At 49.5% G+C, this 18,218-nt stretch overlaps 1 protein-coding gene across 1 annotated transcript in view; it reads right to left on the bottom strand.

Moving 5' to 3' along the window:
* Positions 1–18,218, bottom strand: part of WDR27 (WD repeat domain 27) — a 168,349-nt gene that overhangs the window by 133,957 nt on the left and 16,174 nt on the right. The window contains exons 10-17 of the mRNA XM_020287313.2: positions 16,010–16,107; positions 15,094–15,161; positions 14,682–14,803; positions 14,126–14,208; positions 7,166–7,244; positions 5,422–5,499; positions 3,169–3,266; positions 1,317–1,406 (exon numbers count right to left, since the gene is read on the bottom strand). Of these exons, the coding sequence (XP_020142902.2) occupies positions 1,317–1,406; positions 3,169–3,266; positions 5,422–5,499; positions 7,166–7,244; positions 14,126–14,208; positions 14,682–14,803; positions 15,094–15,161; positions 16,010–16,107 (716 nt within the window). The remainder of the gene's footprint in view (positions 1–1,316; positions 1,407–3,168; positions 3,267–5,421; positions 5,500–7,165; positions 7,245–14,125; positions 14,209–14,681; positions 14,804–15,093; positions 15,162–16,009; positions 16,108–18,218) is intronic.

The raw sequence follows: 18,218 nt of genomic DNA, 5'->3' as shown, positions 1-18,218 counted from the left end.
TTCAGTTAGAAGCTCTTTCTCCAACAGTGACATATGTGGAGAAATGCCCCCATCAACATGATTACCTTTACATCGATTATCAACAGAGAGAGGTCCACTCGGAGACGCCCAGTACGCAAGAGGCGGCTTTGCTGAAAGCTACGGTTTTGAGCCTGCAGCAGCCATTGCCTGTGCGTAACTATGTGGCCGACGACAGATGGATGAGGGGAAAGGACTCGGGCACGGGCAGCGTCCAGGTGACCACACAGAGGCAGCAGCTCTGCTCGCAGCAGGTGTGGAATCAAGGCCTTTGGGGCCTGTTGAGGGTCCCTGAACTCCTGGGGTCTGGCGCCTGCAGACAGGCGGGGGCAGCACTCTGTCTGCTCTGATGCCCCATACCTGGCTCAGGCCTCGCCAGGTCCCCCACCCACCTCCACGCTTCCTAACAATCACACGGCTTGCGAGGTCTGCACTTCTGGCAAGGCGGTCGCACTACAGGCTGCGTGTCCCCCATCCAAAAGGCTTGGGACCAGAGTATTCCAGGTGTTGGACTTGTTCAGATGTTGGAATATGTGTGTTACACTGGACTGAGCATCCCTAATGCGAAAATCCAAAATCTGAAACACTCCAATGAGCGTTTCCTTTGAGCAGCACGTTGGCTCTCAAAAAATTTTAGATTTTGGAGCATTTTGGATTTTGCATGTTTGGGTTAGGGACACTCAACCTGTATAAGAAGAGACGGACGAGGAAAAGGTTTCTTGTCTCTGTGTGTGTATGGTTTTGTTAAGACATCTGCCACGTGTACATTCTGAAGCAAGCAGTGCCAGGAACTTAATGAAGAGTTGTAAGACTTTATGGTTTTAAAAGTGGGAACCTACACATGTCAGAGCCATGAGTTGAAACAATAGGAACATTAACATTCTTACTCTCATCTCAGGCCCACCGTCTTTAAAAAAGGTTCACCTTGGTTCATTCAAAAAAACATCTACGTACAAATCCTTCTGCATTTAAAAATATATTTCAAGTGTGTATCTTTCAATTAAATGAACCGTGTTTCGATCACATGAGACTCAATTCTGCTCACTACCCCCTACAACTCCCTGAAACCTCGGCATCTGCTGCGGGTTTGGCCTCACAGGTAACCTTCACCCTCTTGGTTCCAGGGCTCAGGGAATCTGGTCACTAAATAGCGTCATTTCATTCCCCCACTCAAGACTTGGCGCTATTCTGCTGTTGTCTTGAGTACACTAAAGCGACAACAACCTTAGCAAGTAACAACTAGGACCAAACTGATACCCGTCGTTGAAGTCATATTAACTAAAATGAACACATTTTACCTGAAAAAACAGCAGGTCTTCCGGTAAGACTGGCATCAAAGACAAGTGACAGGTGGTTGGCTAGGCCACAGGCCAACCACCGTCCATCTCCTGCTTAAAAAAAATAAGAAATACTTCTTATAAAATCCTAACACAAAGAAATCACACTGGTAAAATGTAGAACTTTCAGTTAAAATGGTCTTAAACATTGATAGTCATTTCCTCAGTAGTAAGCAAATCTAGGACAATAGGTAATGAGGCTCACCAAAAACCTAAACACTGCGCACGCAAAGCTGCCGGAACCAGGACTAAATTAACACCACATCCTCTAAAGCAGCTGCCGGTATTATCACTGCCATCCCTGGTGCCAGGACAGGAAGCCAGAGGCACAATGAGGCTGCGTGAACACATGTGTGACAGGTAAAGCCAGAAACCACAAAGCACCCCCAGCCCAGAGGTCCTCACAGACCCCAATGTCCTGTCTCAAACCCAGGTCACACATCCCAGGACACCCCCACACCCTGCTGTGTCCTGTGTCACATGCGTGGGTTGTTGAAGAAGAATATTTGGGTAAGCACCTAAAAAGCAATTCCCTAAAGTAGTCAAACTTGAGGATACCTTACACCAAACAAACATCCTAATCTATAAAAGCCAGCATATGAAACATCAAAAGGCTATTTACTGGGCCAGGCGTGGTGGTTCACGCCACCTAGCTAATCCTAGCATTCTGGGAGGCCAAGCCAGGAGGATTGCTTGAGATCAGGAGTTCAAGACCAACCTGAGCAAGAGTGAGACCCCAGTGTCTACTAAAAATAGGAAAAAAATTTAGCCAGTCAACTAAAAATAGAAACAAAAAATTAGCTTGGTGTGGTGGTGCATGCCTATAGTCCCAGCTACTTGGGAGGCTGAGGCAGGAGGATTGCACGAACTCAGGAGTTTGAGGTTTCTGTGAGCTAGGCTGACACCATGGCACTCACTCTGGCCTGGGCAACAAAGCGAGACTCTGTCCCAAAAACAAACAAAAAAAAGGCTATTTACTTACAATACCATACGTCTAATTTCCCAAAACCATTTTTAAATCTTTTGGCTAGAATCATATAATCAATAAAGGGAATCAGCAGGTTTGCAGATCGTGGTCATCTGTGTGATCAGGTGGGTGGTTAAGGGTGGGACACGGCACTGCCCGCAGGTGAGGCCCTGTTGCAGGCAGCAGCACACCTGACCTGCACGCACACCTCACTTCTGAGCAAAGAGTCACACGGCGCAGCGACCTAGACAAGCGGAGGGCAGGTCCCAGCTGCCTCCGGACTTCTTTTGAGCAGTGCTGAGGAATTAACGCCGAGTTCCCCAGAGAGGTCTGCTGCCGGCAGGGAGATACGCCTGCCAACAGAGCAGCAGCCTGGGCAGGGGAGACCCCCCTGCAGCCATGGCCCCAGCTGAGGGCAGCGGGGCAGGGAGGCCGCGCACGCAGCACAGGCGCCATCTGTGGCTTCCTGCTCTGCAGCCCACCGTGGCCAGAGGACCACGCTCCAGCAGAACGCGGTGACCAGCTTGCCAGCATCTGTGTGCGACAGCATTCCTGCCAGGCCCATGCTAAACTCACGCAGGAACAGCCATACAACAGCAAACCCAGAGGGACTTAGGATTCCAAGTCCGGATGCTGGGGGCAAGCTCTGGCCTGGTCTCTGCAGAAGCGAGATGCCCCTAATTATTGATACAATCATGTGAAAACCAAGTCTTGATTCTAATCTAGACCCGACAACACCAGGCAGCTTCAAGTAACTGAGATTTTCAAACACACATTTACGCTACAACAGCAGACAGAACAGAGGAGGCTCACGAATGCGCGAGGCAGGCCCCCCACGGCGCGCACCTGAGTACTGGACGCAGCTCACAGCGGCCGGGCGAGGGGCGGCAGCGACCTGCCTGCCGAGCTTGGTCGGCAGAGGATCCTTCAAAGCATACTCCACCCTGAGGAAGGTCAGAGGTCACAGAAATCGAAGTGAGATTAGAAACAAAACACTAGAAATGAATTGGGTTTCCCCAATTTACATGTGTAATTTTATTGTTAAGTTTGAATAGAAACATAAAACTCTTACATTCAAAGTCATGAAATAACTCTTCATAACAGACTCACATTCCGTACTGACAGAAAGACGTGTATTCTGCACCTAAAACACCAAGGGCGTGAACACCGTGACGGTTTGGGGAGAGGCTCACAGTGAGAGAAAATGTACTTTGCCCTCCCGTGCCACACCGCGGTGGCTGATACATCGCTAATTACTTAAGTCCTCTACAAATGGCTACACCTGCCGCAAAAATACACATTCTTGACTTGCAAAAAAACCCAGGAAGGACCAGGTGTGGTGGCTCACGCCTGTAATCCTAGCACTCTGGGAGGCCAAGGCGGGGCAGATAGCTTAAGGTCAGGAGTTCAAAACCAGCCTGAGCAAGAGCGAGACCCCCGTCTCTACTGAAAAAATGGAAAGAAATTAATTGACCCACTAAAAATATATATATATACAAAAAATTAGCCAGGTATGGTGGCCCATGCCTGTAGTCCCAGCTACTTGGGAGGCTGAGGCAGGAGGATCGCTGAGCCCAGCAGTCTGAGGTTGCTGTGAGCTAGGCTGACGCCACAGCACTCTAGCCCGGGCAACAAAGCGAGACTCTGTCTCAAAAAAAAAAAAAAAAAAAAAGAAACCAGGAAGGCTGAAAAACCACAGTCTCCACACAGTTTGCAGCAGGGACAGGAATGCGCAGGGAGGGCGTCCGCCCGTCCACTAGGCCACCTCAGCTTTAGGCAAAAGCCCCGCTGTGAGCTCCAGCCTCAGGACGGAGCGGAGCCCACAGACACTGGCTGTCCTCACAGCATGTCCTGCACCTGGCCGGAGTCCTGCCTGCATGCTGGGTGTGAGCCTGCCCCAAGGCTGTCGGGTCAGAAGTAACAGAGGAAGCGCCAGGCGCACAGGAGATGGGCGCAGAAAGAAACTGCTCTGACGTCAACATACGTTGTTCTAAACAGCAGGATTCACGGACTGGCGAATCCTACTCTGCCACTGACATTCAGGGACAGCGGGTAGGACTGGCCTGTCTCTCAGCAGGACCATAACTCCGTCCTGTCCACACCAAGTCCTAGGTGTTCAGACACGTCTCCCTGTGAGCGACACTTGCCGGGCCCCGGACGTCACCTCGAGTCCTCACCACCACTGCCGCCGGCTCTCCAGCAGCACACCCACCAGAGCCAGAAATGCAGCATAGCCGCCGGCTCGTCTGGACAGGCGCTCCTGGCAGGAACAGCACCAACAAGCAGGCTCGGCGAGACTGTGGTGCTGCGTTGCACACTTGAGCACAGGCACATTGACAAGGTTTGGACACATTTGGCTGTGAGCACAAACTTCCTATCAATAACCTGCTGATGTGGAGAGCAGCAGAAAGAGGCAGGAATTGCAAAAGGTTTACAAAAAAAAAAAAAAAAATTAAGAAACATGGGCAAAACCAATGTTCTGGCAAGCATCTCTGTAAACATCACAATTGTTCAAATGTAGATACGAAACATATGACGTGAGTGTTATTCTAAGCACAGTAACCTGTGACCTCTTCTTAGATGATGCAATCATAAGTCCACAACCCAGCGGTCCCCCAAACCCACTCTTGTCCAGGCAGAGGGCCCAGGGCATCTTGGGGTGCACCCAGTCACACCGAGCTACAGAGCCAGCGCCAAGCCCAGTCCCCCGCACACAGGCAGCACTTCCTGACGAAGTCCCACCCAGCCCTGCGGAATCTGCACCTGCCCTGCGCCTGCCCCAGCCCTGCCATCCAGTTACCACCGAAGACTCTGACCAAGAACAATCATCAGATGCAGTATTTTCTAAATCTAAATTTTAACAAAAATTAAATATTTCGAAATTGTTAAGGTGATCAAAATAGAGCATTTAAAAAAAAAAACGAAAGAACTAAATGTGGCTAAAAGGGAATACCTAAATAATACAGATATATACGTATTTGTGTACACATACATACACACATATAAGGTCTTATGCCTGTTTGAAAAAAGATCAGTTAAAGTATTTAAAAGGTCTAAGTTATTTCAAATTTACTTCAAATGCCACGTTAGATTTCATACCATTTGAAACTCTTCTTGCATTTTGAAGATCTTTTACCATCATTCTTGATGTTAGTCTTTGGGGAAAACATAGTAGCACTATGGAAAGAAAACTCTTATTACTCTCAAACATTGAGTTCTAAGTTTCTTAACAGATTTATATTTTACAGTGAAAAATATTTTTATATATAATTATTTTATATATAAACGATCATGCCTCATTTCATTCATGCACCCATTGCCCTCTCAACCCATCCACTCACTCATCCATGTCTCCCAACACCCACCCACGTCTCCATCCATCCACCCGCCTCTCCATCCATCCATCTGTCCCTCTACCCACCCATGCTTCCATCCACCCACCCATGCTTCCACCCTCGCTTCCTCCCACCCACCCATGTCTCCACCCACCTACCCATGTATCCACCCACCCATCCATCTCTCCATCCATCTATCCATGTATCCATCCACCCATCCCTCTCTCCACCCACCCATCCCTCTCTCCACCCACCCATCCCTCTCTCCACCCACCCATCCCTCTCTCTACCTACCCATCCCTCTCTCTACCCACCCATCCCTATCTCCATCCACCCACCCATCGCTCTCTCCATCCACACATCCCTCTCTCTACCTACCCATCCCTCTCTCCATCCACCCATCCATCTCTCCATCCATCTATCCATGTATTCATCCACCCGTCCCTCTCTCTACCCACCCATCCCTCTCTCTATCCACCCATACCTCTCTCCATCCACCCATCCCTCTCTCCACCCACCCATCCCTCTCTCCATCCACCCATCCCTCTCTCCATCCACCCATCCCTCTCTCCATCCACCTATCCGTGTCTCCAAACACCCATCTGAAGCTCCACCCACCCATCCAGTTCTCTAGCTGGCCAGCCACCTCTCCTCCTACCCACCCACAAGTGCCTTATGAAGGCCTGAAGTGCTGTCCCAGACACAGGAAGATATAGAACAGACAATAAGTAAAACAAGTCTGTTTTGCCAAACAGAAAGTGGAGTAGGAAAGGGCTGAGCTTGGGGTGGAGGCCGCAGAGCAGCCTGGGACTGGGGCCTGGAGACACCGGAGCCCTGGGTGGGGGCGGCCGGGGCAGGCAGGGTTCTTGGTGGAGGTGAGCACCAGCCGGGGACAGATCAATATGCTCTGAGGGTAGGGCCCCAGGCAATAGGGCCCTGCTGGCTGCTATGTTAAGAGCACACAAAGGTCAAGATGTGGGTTGGTAGGAGGGAGGGAGGTCTGCCATTTACATGGAAAAGGCAACTTTGCCTTTGAGAAATCTGGGCCACTCTGACCTTTGCTGCAGTTTCTCACAGCAGCGTGCTGTTTCATGTTTCCTCCCTGGAACAGGTTTTGAACACACTGAATTTCCACATTCCACTGGTACAGAAAAGCTGTGTTCCAAGAAACACGAGCTGTGGCCAGCCCTCGATGGGCCACATTGCATTAAAGCACCGTCACTCTCCCTGGCCCCAAGCCCACACAGCAACCTTGTCATCACCAGGACTCCGAGGTTGACCTGAGGCCCTACACACAGTAAGCACCAAATAAGTGCACGCTGCTGCAGCTGCTACCACTGCAGTGACCTCGACATTCTGGAGCCTAACCCACCACACTTCAATCCCGGTTTAAACCTCTGGCTGCCCTCTCCACAACGTGGCCTGGAGGACACACTTCTGTCCACACTTAATCCCACGCCCGTGACGCGGTCCCTTCCCGTCTCCACTGCTGACGCAAGCGCACTCACCGCGGCGCCGACGCGTAGCCAGACGACCTGACGGCACTGTGGAAAACCAGGGGCCGGTCCTGGACGCTGCTCTTCGCAGCTGTACCAAAGCGTTTTAAAGAAGAAACAAATATTTGACATTACAATTTCATTATGGACATCAAAAGATCCTCATCGCTTAAAACAGAAAAATCCACACAAATAGGATGAGTTTCGGACTCACAAAACTAAGAGGTTTTACACCTGAAGTCAAACCAGCCAATACCAGCAAAAGATTAAGTCAAGAGGATTACAAGTGTAAGAAATTAAGACAGTCTTTTCTCATTCTTTAAGTTACACCAAATGGCAGCACGTTTACTACGATGCACTACAAATACCCGAGGACCAGGCGTCATCTCTTCACAGAGCTGGACGCAGGGCCCTCCCGGGAGGAGAGCGCAGGGGCCAGCGGCCCTGCTGTGCCCGGAAGGCTCCCTGCGAGCTCTGCCCTGGGATGAGGACACAGAGCCACTGCAGAGCAAGTCGCCCTGTAAATTGGCGACTGACACAGCCTCTCTGCAAACAAAAGTCTCGATTATCTTAAACTAATTCAAATTTCTTTTTATGTTCTTTGTTTATCACGTGACAGAATACTAAGATAAGCTATTAACATCAGTACATTTTAATGGCAATGAAACCTCTTAACCTGTTTTTAACGTGTACATTTCCACAGCACTGCCAGTTGATAAAAACAAACATCAAATGAACTTTACAAATCTCAAAATGCTTTCAGAAACAAACACAGTCTTGCCAGAACTATTTATTTTGCATAAACTTAATATTAATAGTAGGTATTTGATTTGACTATGCTGTACACTATTATAAAATAGCTTTAGAAAAAGAGATAATTGCATAATATTGAGCAGTTCTAAAGATAGTGCTCTCTGTTTTTTTCTTTAGAGAGGGGGTCTCTCTGTGTGGCGCAGGCTGGGTTCAAACCATCCTCTCACCTCACCTCTGGTGTAGCTGGGACTACAGGCACCACAGCGCTCAGCTTCCTCTTTGATTTTTAAATAAAAAACTCGGTTCTGTTTTTGGTGCTGATAACCTGAAGCATATTCCCACTAAGAACTAAGTGACCCTGGTGAGCAGAGTATTAAATTAGCATTGCAGACGTCTCACGCTACCAAATCGAAGTGTGAGAGGTGACCAGGAACCAGGGAGCAAGATCTCCGCCCTGGGCCTGCACATCACCCACCTCACAGGCCCTCGGGGCAGGGCCCAGAGTGGGAAGTGGGGAGTTGAAGGGAGAAGAGGCCCCCTACAGAGCAGGGGCCCCAAACGGACCCCTCAGCAGGAGGGAGAAACAGAAACCCAACAGGGAAACTGCACCGTCCTAGCATAGCATCCTCTCAAGAAGGGAAAAACATCCTCTCAAGAAAATTAAAATACTGCCCACAGGAGATAATTTCAGGATAAAATAACAAAGTTACAGGCGCATTAGTATACTTCATTATGAGAAAGTCTTCAAAGTACTAGAATAAAGTTCATAAATATGTAACAGCATATTATTTTTAGAAAAACATTAGGCACTAAATTATAACAGTTCTTCATCTATCACTTACATATTCTGTTTACATTATAACTATTATGCTTTTGTAAGTAGAGAAATGCAAATTTTGAGATTATAAATTACTATAAATCACATATTTTCTAAATGACCTACAAAACATCAACTTTTTTGCTTCAGAAGAACTATGCTCTCTGTAATAAACCTTAGTATTTTACCTAATTGTTCTTACTAAAGGTTTTGTTCTAAAATTTAAGCATTATATTTAGTTGTGAAGCATGGTACATCATACACACTCATCCAAAATAAGATGATCCCCATTAACAAAAAATGAAAGAATTTCACTTCTGAGATGTGATCTAAATAAAACATATGTAAGAAGAAAAGCTAAAGAAACAAATGAGTTAAGTTTTAAAAGGAGAGAAAATCACGTGACTTGGCCTTGGGTCTCATGCGGTGCTGTGACCACGCTTCCTGCACACGGTCTGAGCCCTTGGTGTTGGACACAGCACACAACACACCGCCAGCCGTTTGACATACAGAGTCTATTCTACAGTCTATTGTCTTGTGATCCAGGGAATTCTCCTGTATCTTACCCTAGTCCACCAAGGCAGTACCGCCAGGAGTCTGCAAGAGTCACAGCAACAGTGGGCTTGGGGCACCTCCAGTGCTGATTCCGCTGCAGTGCCCAGAGACTTAGATCACAACACTCAAGTCCTTTTGAATACCTGGAAAGCCTTCTTAAGAAGGACAGCTTCAAACAAGCCCAGACTATGAAGATCAAAATAAATGCCTAACTCTTCAATGCTCAGACACTGGCGACATCCACAATCAATAGCATCCAGGAAGATGTGGCCTCACCAAAAGCACTAAGTGAGGTACCAGTGACCAACCCTGGAGTGATGGAGACATGTGACCTTCCAGACAAAGAATTCAAATAGCCGTCCTAAAGGAGCTCAGTGAACTTCATGACAACACAGAGAATGCATTCAGAAACCTCCCAGAGAAATTTAACAAATGCATTGAAATAATAATTTTTTTAAAAAAAGCAGAAGTCCTGTAGCTTAAGAATTCAATTGACAAACTGAGAAATGTATCAGAGTCTCTCAACAGCACAATTGATCAAGCATAAGAAAGGATTAGTGAGCTTGAAGACAGGCTATTTGAAAATACATAGTCAAAAGAGAAAAAATAAGAAAGAATAAAAAAGAATGAAGTACATCTACAAGATCTAAAAGCTAGTCTCAAAAGGGCAAATCTAAGACTTATTGGTCTTAAAGAGGAGGTAGAGAGAGAGAGAGATTGGGGTAGAAAGTTTATTCAAATAATACCACAGAACTTTCAGGTACAAGAAGGTCGTAGAACACCAAGCAGATTTAACCCAAATAAGGCTACCTCAAGACATTTAATAATCAAACTACCAAAGGTCATGGATAAAGAAAAGGTAATAAGGGAAGCAAGAAAAAAGAAAAAAATAACATATAAGGGAGCTCCAATACCTCTGGCAGCAGACTTCTCAGTGGAAACCTTACAGCCATGAGAGAGTGGCATGATATATTCAAAGTGCTGAAAGAAAAAAACCTGAACCCCAGAATATTCTATCCTGCAAAAATATCATTCAAACATGAAGGAGAAATAAAGACTTCCCCAGACAAACAAAAGCTGAGGAAATTCATCAACATCAGACCTGTCCTATAAGAAATTCTGAAAGGAGTTCTTCAATCTGAAAGAAAAGGATGTTAATGAACAATACAAAATTATCTGAAGGTATAAAACTCACTGGTAACAGGAAGGATACAGATACAGAATACTCTATTGCTATAATTGTGGAAGATAAACCACATGCCCCAGACTCCCCATTTTCCCCCAGACCCTGCCCAGGTCACCCCAGGAATGGACAGAGCCAAAGCAGAGGAGGCTGGAGCGTCACGGGACAGGCATCTGCAGCCAGGGACCCATCTAGCCATTCCCTCCCCAACTGCTGGGAGAATCTCTGGGAAAGACCCCTTGCCTCCCTGCAGAGAGCCCACCCAGCCCAGAGCACGTCACCTCTGAGGACAGCACAGCCTTTGCATGCTCCCCACCCCAGGACGGCCAAGGCCCTTAGCCTGCAGAGTGCTCCTCAACTGGCCCTGCCTCCTCCCTTGCCCCCAATCCCTGGCACTCCTCTCCCTCTGCCCCTATCCTGGGAACCCCTCCTCCTCTGTCACCCATCCCAGGGGCCCCTCCTCTCCTGCCCCCATCCCAGGAACCCCTCTTCCCATGACACCCCATCTTGGGCACCCCTCCTCCAATGACACCCCCATCCCAGGGGCCCCTCCTCTCCTGCCCCCATCCCAGGCACCCTTCCTCCCATGACACCCCCATCCTGGGCATCCCTCCTCCCATGACACTCCCATCCCAGGCATCCCTCCTCCCATGACACCCCCATCTCGGGCATCCCTCCTCCCATGACACCCCCATCCCAGGCATCCCTCCTCCCATGACACCCCCATCCCGGGCATTCCTCCTCCCATGACACCCCCATCCCAGGCATCCCTCCTCCCATGACACCCCCATCCCAGGCATCCCTCCTCCCATGACACCCCCATCCCAGGCATCCCTCCTCCCATGACACTCCCATCCCGGGCATCCCTCCTCCCATGACACCCCCATCTCGGGCATCCCTCCTCCCATGACACCCCCATCCCGGGCATTCCTCCTCCCATGACACCCCCATCCCAGGCATCCCTCCTCCCATGACACCCCCATCCCGGGCATCCCTCCTCCCATGACACCCCCATCCCGGGCATTCCTCCTCCCATGACACCCCCATCCCGGGCATCCCTCCTCCCATGACACCCCCATCCCAGGCATCCCTCCTCCCATGACACCCCCATCCTGGGCATCCCTCCTCCCATGACACCCCTATCCCAGGCATCCCTCCTCCCATGACACCCCCATCCTGGGCATCCCTCCTCCCATGACACCCCCATCCGAGGCATCCTTCCTCCCATGACACCCCCATCCTGGGCATCCTTCCTCCCATGACACCCCCATCCCAGGCATCCCTCCTCCCATGACACCCCCATCCCAGGCATCCCTCCTCCCATGACACCCCCATCCCAGGCATCCCTCCTCCCATGACACCCCCATCCCAGGCATCCGTCCTCCCATGACACCCCCATCCTGGGCATCCCTCCTCCCATGACACCCCCATCCCAGGCATCCGTCCTCCCATGACATCCTCATCCTGGGCATCCCTCCTCCCATGACACCCCCATCCCAGGCATCCCTCCTCCCATGACACCCCCATCCTGGGCATCCCTCCTCCCATGACACCCCCATCCCAGGCATCCCTCCTCCCATGACACCCCCATCCCAGGCATCCCTCCTCCCATGACACCCCCATCCCGGGCATCCCTCCTCCAATGACACCCCCATCCCGGGCATCCCTCCTCCCATGACATCCCCATCCCAGGCACCCTTCCTCCCATGGCTCCCTACACCTGCCCACCTCACACCCATCCAATCTCCTCTGGTCCTTCTGCACCCTGACCTTCCCACAGGGGCCCCAGTGTGCTGCTCCAGCCACGGAGAAGCTCTGCTTGGCTTCACACTCTCAGAGCAGAGACCCCACCCCACTCCCTGCAGGGCCCCCTAAGTTCTGGGAAAGGCAAACCCTGCATGCTGCCATCGCCGTCAGAGCAGGCTGTGAACAGCATCAACGCCCATCTCTCCACTCGCATGTGAGCTCCGTCAGAGGGCAGGAATCTGTGTGCTCCGCTTAAAACTGCACCTAGAACAGTGCCTGGCACCTAAGAAAGGGCTGGGCGACTGGCCGAGCACCTGGACCTGTGCGTGAGGTGACGTGGCACGAAGCACAGGAGCCTCATCTGAGACAGTGGCTGAGATACAAAATGAAGAAATCACGACAGCAAAGAAGATGAGTTCATAGGACTTAGTGACCAACACACGTAGGTGATGAGAAAGGAAAGAGGGAGTGGGGATGACCCTGAGACTCCCAGTCTGCCCGGGAGTGGACAAAATGCTCCATGCCCAGACAAGGTGGAGGAAGAGACACAGGCCGAAAGAGGAAAGGGGATATGAAGAGAAGTACTGAGGTGACTTCCTCCAAGTTTGAACTCCAGCAAGTAACTGAAACTCCGGGCCTCCAAAAATGAGGACAAAATAGACCTTCTGTCTGTCACTCAGGAGAGAAGTCTGTCCTTGTGGCATCATCCTCGCCTGAGCAGCGCGTGGGGAGCCGCCCACGGAGAGTCCTGGGGGAGGGCGGGAAGAAAGCCCGCTACGGGGTGTGGCTGGGCAAGAGAGGGAGACAGCGAGCGAGAGAGGGACAGAACTAAGTGGCCAGAAGACCAGGCCCCCCGAGCCTCAGAAGCCGAGGGAGGGGTCCAGGCGGGACACACTGCGTGACCAGGCTGTCCTGACATGAGGGGAGACGGCGCTCACCAGCCCTCTCGCGCCCCAGGTCACTCGGGTGCACGGCCGGTTCCAGCCACACCGTGAGTGGAGAAAAGCAAATGAGACCCCGGAGGAGGAGGAGGTGTTCAGAGCAGGACTTCACAGTGTGGTGGGGAGGGACCCAGAGGCCAGGACGCTAACCACGAGGGGCCAGGCCAGGGCCCGGAGGGCGGGATTCCTGCTAGAGCAGAGGGACCCTTCCCCGAAGGCGAGGAACACACAGGGAGGCATCTACGAAGCAGAATTTCACATTTTAAATTAGGTCCAGTAAGAGATTTGACAAGACTGATTAAGAATTTAAGTTGGTCACTGAAGGGGAAAAAGCATTATAATTATCAATGAGTCTTGTAATGAAATAAATGGAACACAATGAAGTCTACCATCTTCGAATGCCAGTTAATTTTAAGATTATTTCTTTGAAAAAAGCAATATGCATATTTCTTTGGCTGCTGCTTAGAACAAACCAATGAAAGATATTTTTTAGATAATCAGGAATAATTTATTTTGGCCTGGCTAATACAAGATACCAAACAGTCACTCTTACTTTTGACATGATGTCACCGTGGCCAGGCAAGAATGCGGAGTTTTAGAAACACACACTGAAGTGCACTGGAGTAAAATAACATGGTATTGGGATTCGCTTTAAAATCCTTCTGCAGACAAAAAGAGAAAAACTCATTCTGACAGTAAATCACCAGAGGGTCCACTAGGTGCCACCACTGTCCTAGTCACCAGAGTCAGCATCCGTGTCTACACACAGGAACTGTGCCCTATTCAGGAAAAGAGACATCTGGCACCTTCCCTCCCACAGAGGACACATAATGAATGTGTGAAAGAGAAGGAGCTATGGAGGGAGAAGTGAGGAATTTACATTCTCACAGATGAGTTCACAGAGCTACACGGCAACGCTGACCGTCACGAGAACCACTGACTCTTGTGTTTCATGTGTCAGAGCGCATCATACTAACCAGGTCGTTTTTGACTGGCAGGTTTAGTGCTTTTTTTCTCATCAGTTCCAAAATGCAGTGGAGAGGTTGCTAGCACACAAGAGCTAAAATAAAAATAAAACCATACTATGAGAGCAAACAATTACATGATGAAATTATTTCAATGAAACATACAGTTTAAGGACAGTCATAAATGATTGACACAGATATATACACACAGTACTTGGAAATGAAAACTATCAAGCTAATTCTTGTATAAAAATAACATATTTTTAATAAAAGTGCTGTTTTATAATTTACATTCTATCCTGAAATAAAATAATGTTTCATGTTAAAATAAATGTTTTAGTTTTATTTAGTTTTAAACAAGATGGAAACCACGGCATGAAAAATAGTTTCTTTCAAACAAGGTTAGTATATTTGGGAGTTTACTAAACTTTACTTTTCATTGTTAACATAAAAAGGAATCTGAAATGCTGTTAAACTCTCTCTCTCTCTCTCTCTCTCTCTCTCTCTCTCTCTCTCTCTCTCTCTCTGTCACACACACACACACACACACGGCCCACGTGGACTCTACCTGGCCAGCACCGAGAGACGCTGCCCCGCACCAGGGCTCCGCTGAGACTCGAGCAGCACGGCCAGGTTGATTTCCAGCATGGCGATCTTCTTCCCAAACATGGACGTGAGCAGGCAAAGCGCCTACAGGGGCAGGGCCTGGACATCATTAACAGTGTCGCTGGGTAAAGAGGAGATCACAAAAGTGCATCTGAAGTGCTAATCATTAAACCTGCTGCTTTTACACTAACGGTTTTATCATTTAACTGGTGTTAGTAGTTACATCAAACTGGGTAACTCATAAAAATCTCACATATAAAAACTCAGTTACTGAATAAGATATTATCATACCGTGCTGCAGAAAGTAGGCATAAATCAAAAGCATAGATGCACGTTTCACACAACACGAATGTGGAAAACAGTTCACGACTAACCTTGTGACTGGTGGTTTCGCTCATCACGGCACAGGATCCAGCAACGTGGATGCTGAGGCTCCCAAAGTCTGCACGGTCAGTAGAGATAAAGAAACAGTGTTGAAGGGGCACACAAAGGGAACCGTGAACTCACTGAGCCACTCACTGCACCTACGTGAGTGCCCAGGACACCCCAGGCACAGTGCTGGCCGCTGGGACATAACGTGGGATGAGGCTCAGTCCACCGAGCCCTGGAGCTGCAACGCAGACATGCCATTAGAGCCATGGTAATGCCGGGAACTGGGCACGGAGTCTGCAAGGGGAGCCACCCCTGGACCAAGCCAGTGATAGGTGAGTGTCAAGGAGCAGTGGGAGTGGCCGCTGAAGGCCCAGGACAGGGGGACAAAAGGAGAGCAACTTCCCAGGAGGCGAGGGGGCAGGGGCCGAGCTGAGGAATTCCTGCTGCATCCTAGAAGCAACAGAAGCCACAGAGAGATGGATGAAAGCACGGAGTGCCGGGATCCAATCTGCATGTAGGAGCAGCGAGGGGGACTGGATTGCAGAGGGAAGGAGAGAAAGGTGCCCCAACGGTTCCCATGTTGCTGGTGGTGACGGAAACTGTGGGAGGGAGGCAGGGTGGACAGAGGCCTCAATCTGAGCCATGAGTTTCCAGGTGCACGGTGTCAGGCGCTGCAGGAGTTAGTGTTGCCAGAAGCCTCACTGGGGGCCTCACAGGTAACTGGTGAGTTCCCCAAAGGCCAGGGAAGGGCGGAAGTGACAGAGGGCACTGAGGACCTCAACGCCTACATTGCTAATGATTAAAGTCACCGTATCCTCAAATTCAAATCACGAGGCTTTTTCTACATTTATCAATCAAAGGAGACTGTTACAGTTACCCAAAATTTGTATCAAAGAGTACTTAAACTTATACTCTTACCCTTGTAATATAAAACAGCTTCCAATTCAAAGCTTGCCAAGTTGAATACGAATAAACCAGCTGAGCTTCCAATCCACAAGCAGTTGGTAGAAGACAGACTAATTTTAAAAGAAAAGGAAAAAAAAAACTACTCTTATTCCTTCCAGCTCCTTCCACAGTGCTTCACTTAGCATTGCTGCGAATTCTCTGCATGAGAGCTGGCAAGTGCGTGCATTTGTGGGTGACTCAAAGGCGTCTCAGTACTAGGGCAGTCGGCTGCTCCTTAAAATTGCATTTTGGCTGGGCTGGTGTTAAAACCTGCACTGGGGCCGGGCGCTGTGGCTCACGCCTGTAATCCTAGCTCTTGGGAGGCCGAGGCGGGCGGATTGCTCAAGGTCAGGAGTTCGAAACCAGCCTGAGCAAGAGCGAGACCCCGTCTCTACTATAAATAGAAAGAAATTAATTGGCCAACTGATATATATATATAAAAAAAAATTAGCCGGGCATGGTGGCGCATGCCTGTAGTCCCAGCTACTCGGGAGGCTGAGGCAGAAGGATCACTCGAGCCCAGGAGTTTGAGGTTGCTGTGAGCTAGGCTGACGCCACGGCACTCACTCTAGCCTGGGCAACAAAGCGAGACTCTGTCTCAAAAAAAAAAAAAAAAAAAAAAAAAAAACCTGCACTGGGTTTCCCAGGCATCCACTCCCGTCTACTGAAGACAGGTAACTCAGCTCTGACCCACGTGGTTGGTGTTCTCTTCAGAGGTCACAGCGGAGGCTGGTGCCTGCGTCCTTACAGGCACAGCTCAGGTGAGTGCCCGCGTGCCGGCTGCGACACCGGCGCGGCCACTGCAGCTGGAGCTGAGGCCAGCTGCCTGCGTTTGTAGACCAGGGAACAGCTCTCGGCCCCAGCAGCAGAGTTAATGAGGTGCAAACACAGGTCTGGCTGTTGTTCTTGATAAACAAATGAATAAGGCTCATTCTGGCTGCTAGACATGGACTCAGAGAAGGCCCTCCCAGCCAGAATTTTCTCTCTGGTCCCTTCCCTCTCTGGCCCCCACCTCCAGCCTGAGTCAGCTGGAGCCACACCCGGGGCTGGTTCTGGGCATCTACTGGCAGAGTCCACGCTGGCCCCAGTCACTGCAAAAATTATGGACCGTGTGGCTCTCTGCTTACCCTCCGATGGCTCCCAGTGCTCTAGGGGGATGTGGAGGGACTGATGTGCCCAGGTCACCTGACCAGCCAAGCTCTGCTCCTGCATCTGCCCCCTCCCCATGGCTAGCGCCCAGCAGGGAATTCTCGCCGGGCCAAGGCCACTCTGGACAAGGCTGCCCCAGCGCACCTGTCACCCACATCTGAGAAGGCAAAAGGCCCCTCTTAGGTAAACTCACACTCCAGGGCTTCCAAAGATTTGTGGGCGGGAGATGAATAGTCACAGTTAAACAGCACTTCCTTATGTTGCCAAATAGTTACTATGTTTCTACTGAGCACAGAAATAAATAAAATCCATTTGGAGTTCATTCTAAACATGTGACACGCGGCCCACACGGGAAAGGGACATTCAGGACTGTGATCTCGTTGCCCTTGCTGAGGAAGTCCCACGGCATAGGTGCAGATCCACCGGGATTCTGGTAAGCAAAACTAAAAACAATCTAATTCCTTTGATTAAAGATACTTAAATATAATTGACCAGGTTTACCAAGCTTAAGACTTAAAATGTAGGACCCTAAAAACACATACAGTTAGTAATAAAGAGACAAAGATAATTTGGTTTTATTTTAATCATTCTTAAAAAGTAAACCTGGCCGGGCGCGGTGGCTCACGCCTGTAATCCTAGCTCTTGGGAGGCCGAGGCGGGCGGATTGCTCAAGGTCAGGAGTTCAAAACCAGCCTGAGTAAGAGCGAGACCCCATCTCTACTATAAATAGAAAGAAATTAATTGGCCAACTGATATATATATAAAAAATTAGCCGGGCATGGTGGCTCATGCCTGTAGTCCCAGCTACTCGGGAGGCTGAGGCAGAAGGATCGCTCGAGCCCAGGAGTTTGAGGTTGCTGTGAGCTAGGCTGACGCCACGGCACTCACTCTAGCCTGGACAACAAAGTGAGACTCTGTCTCAAAAAAAAAAAAAAAAAAAAAAAAGTAAACCTAATGTTCACTTTGTTCCTAATGTTCCTTCTTAAGGAGTTAAGAAGTGCTCTTTATCTAGCTTTTGCCCAGTTCCCCACAC

Source organism: Microcebus murinus, chromosome 5, assembly GCF_040939455.1.
Source record: "Microcebus murinus isolate Inina chromosome 5, M.murinus_Inina_mat1.0, whole genome shotgun sequence".
NCBI lineage: Eukaryota > Metazoa > Chordata > Mammalia > Primates > Cheirogaleidae > Microcebus > Microcebus murinus.
The sequence above is the reverse complement of the archived record's forward strand: the minus strand, read 5'-3'. Positions and strand labels throughout refer to the sequence as shown.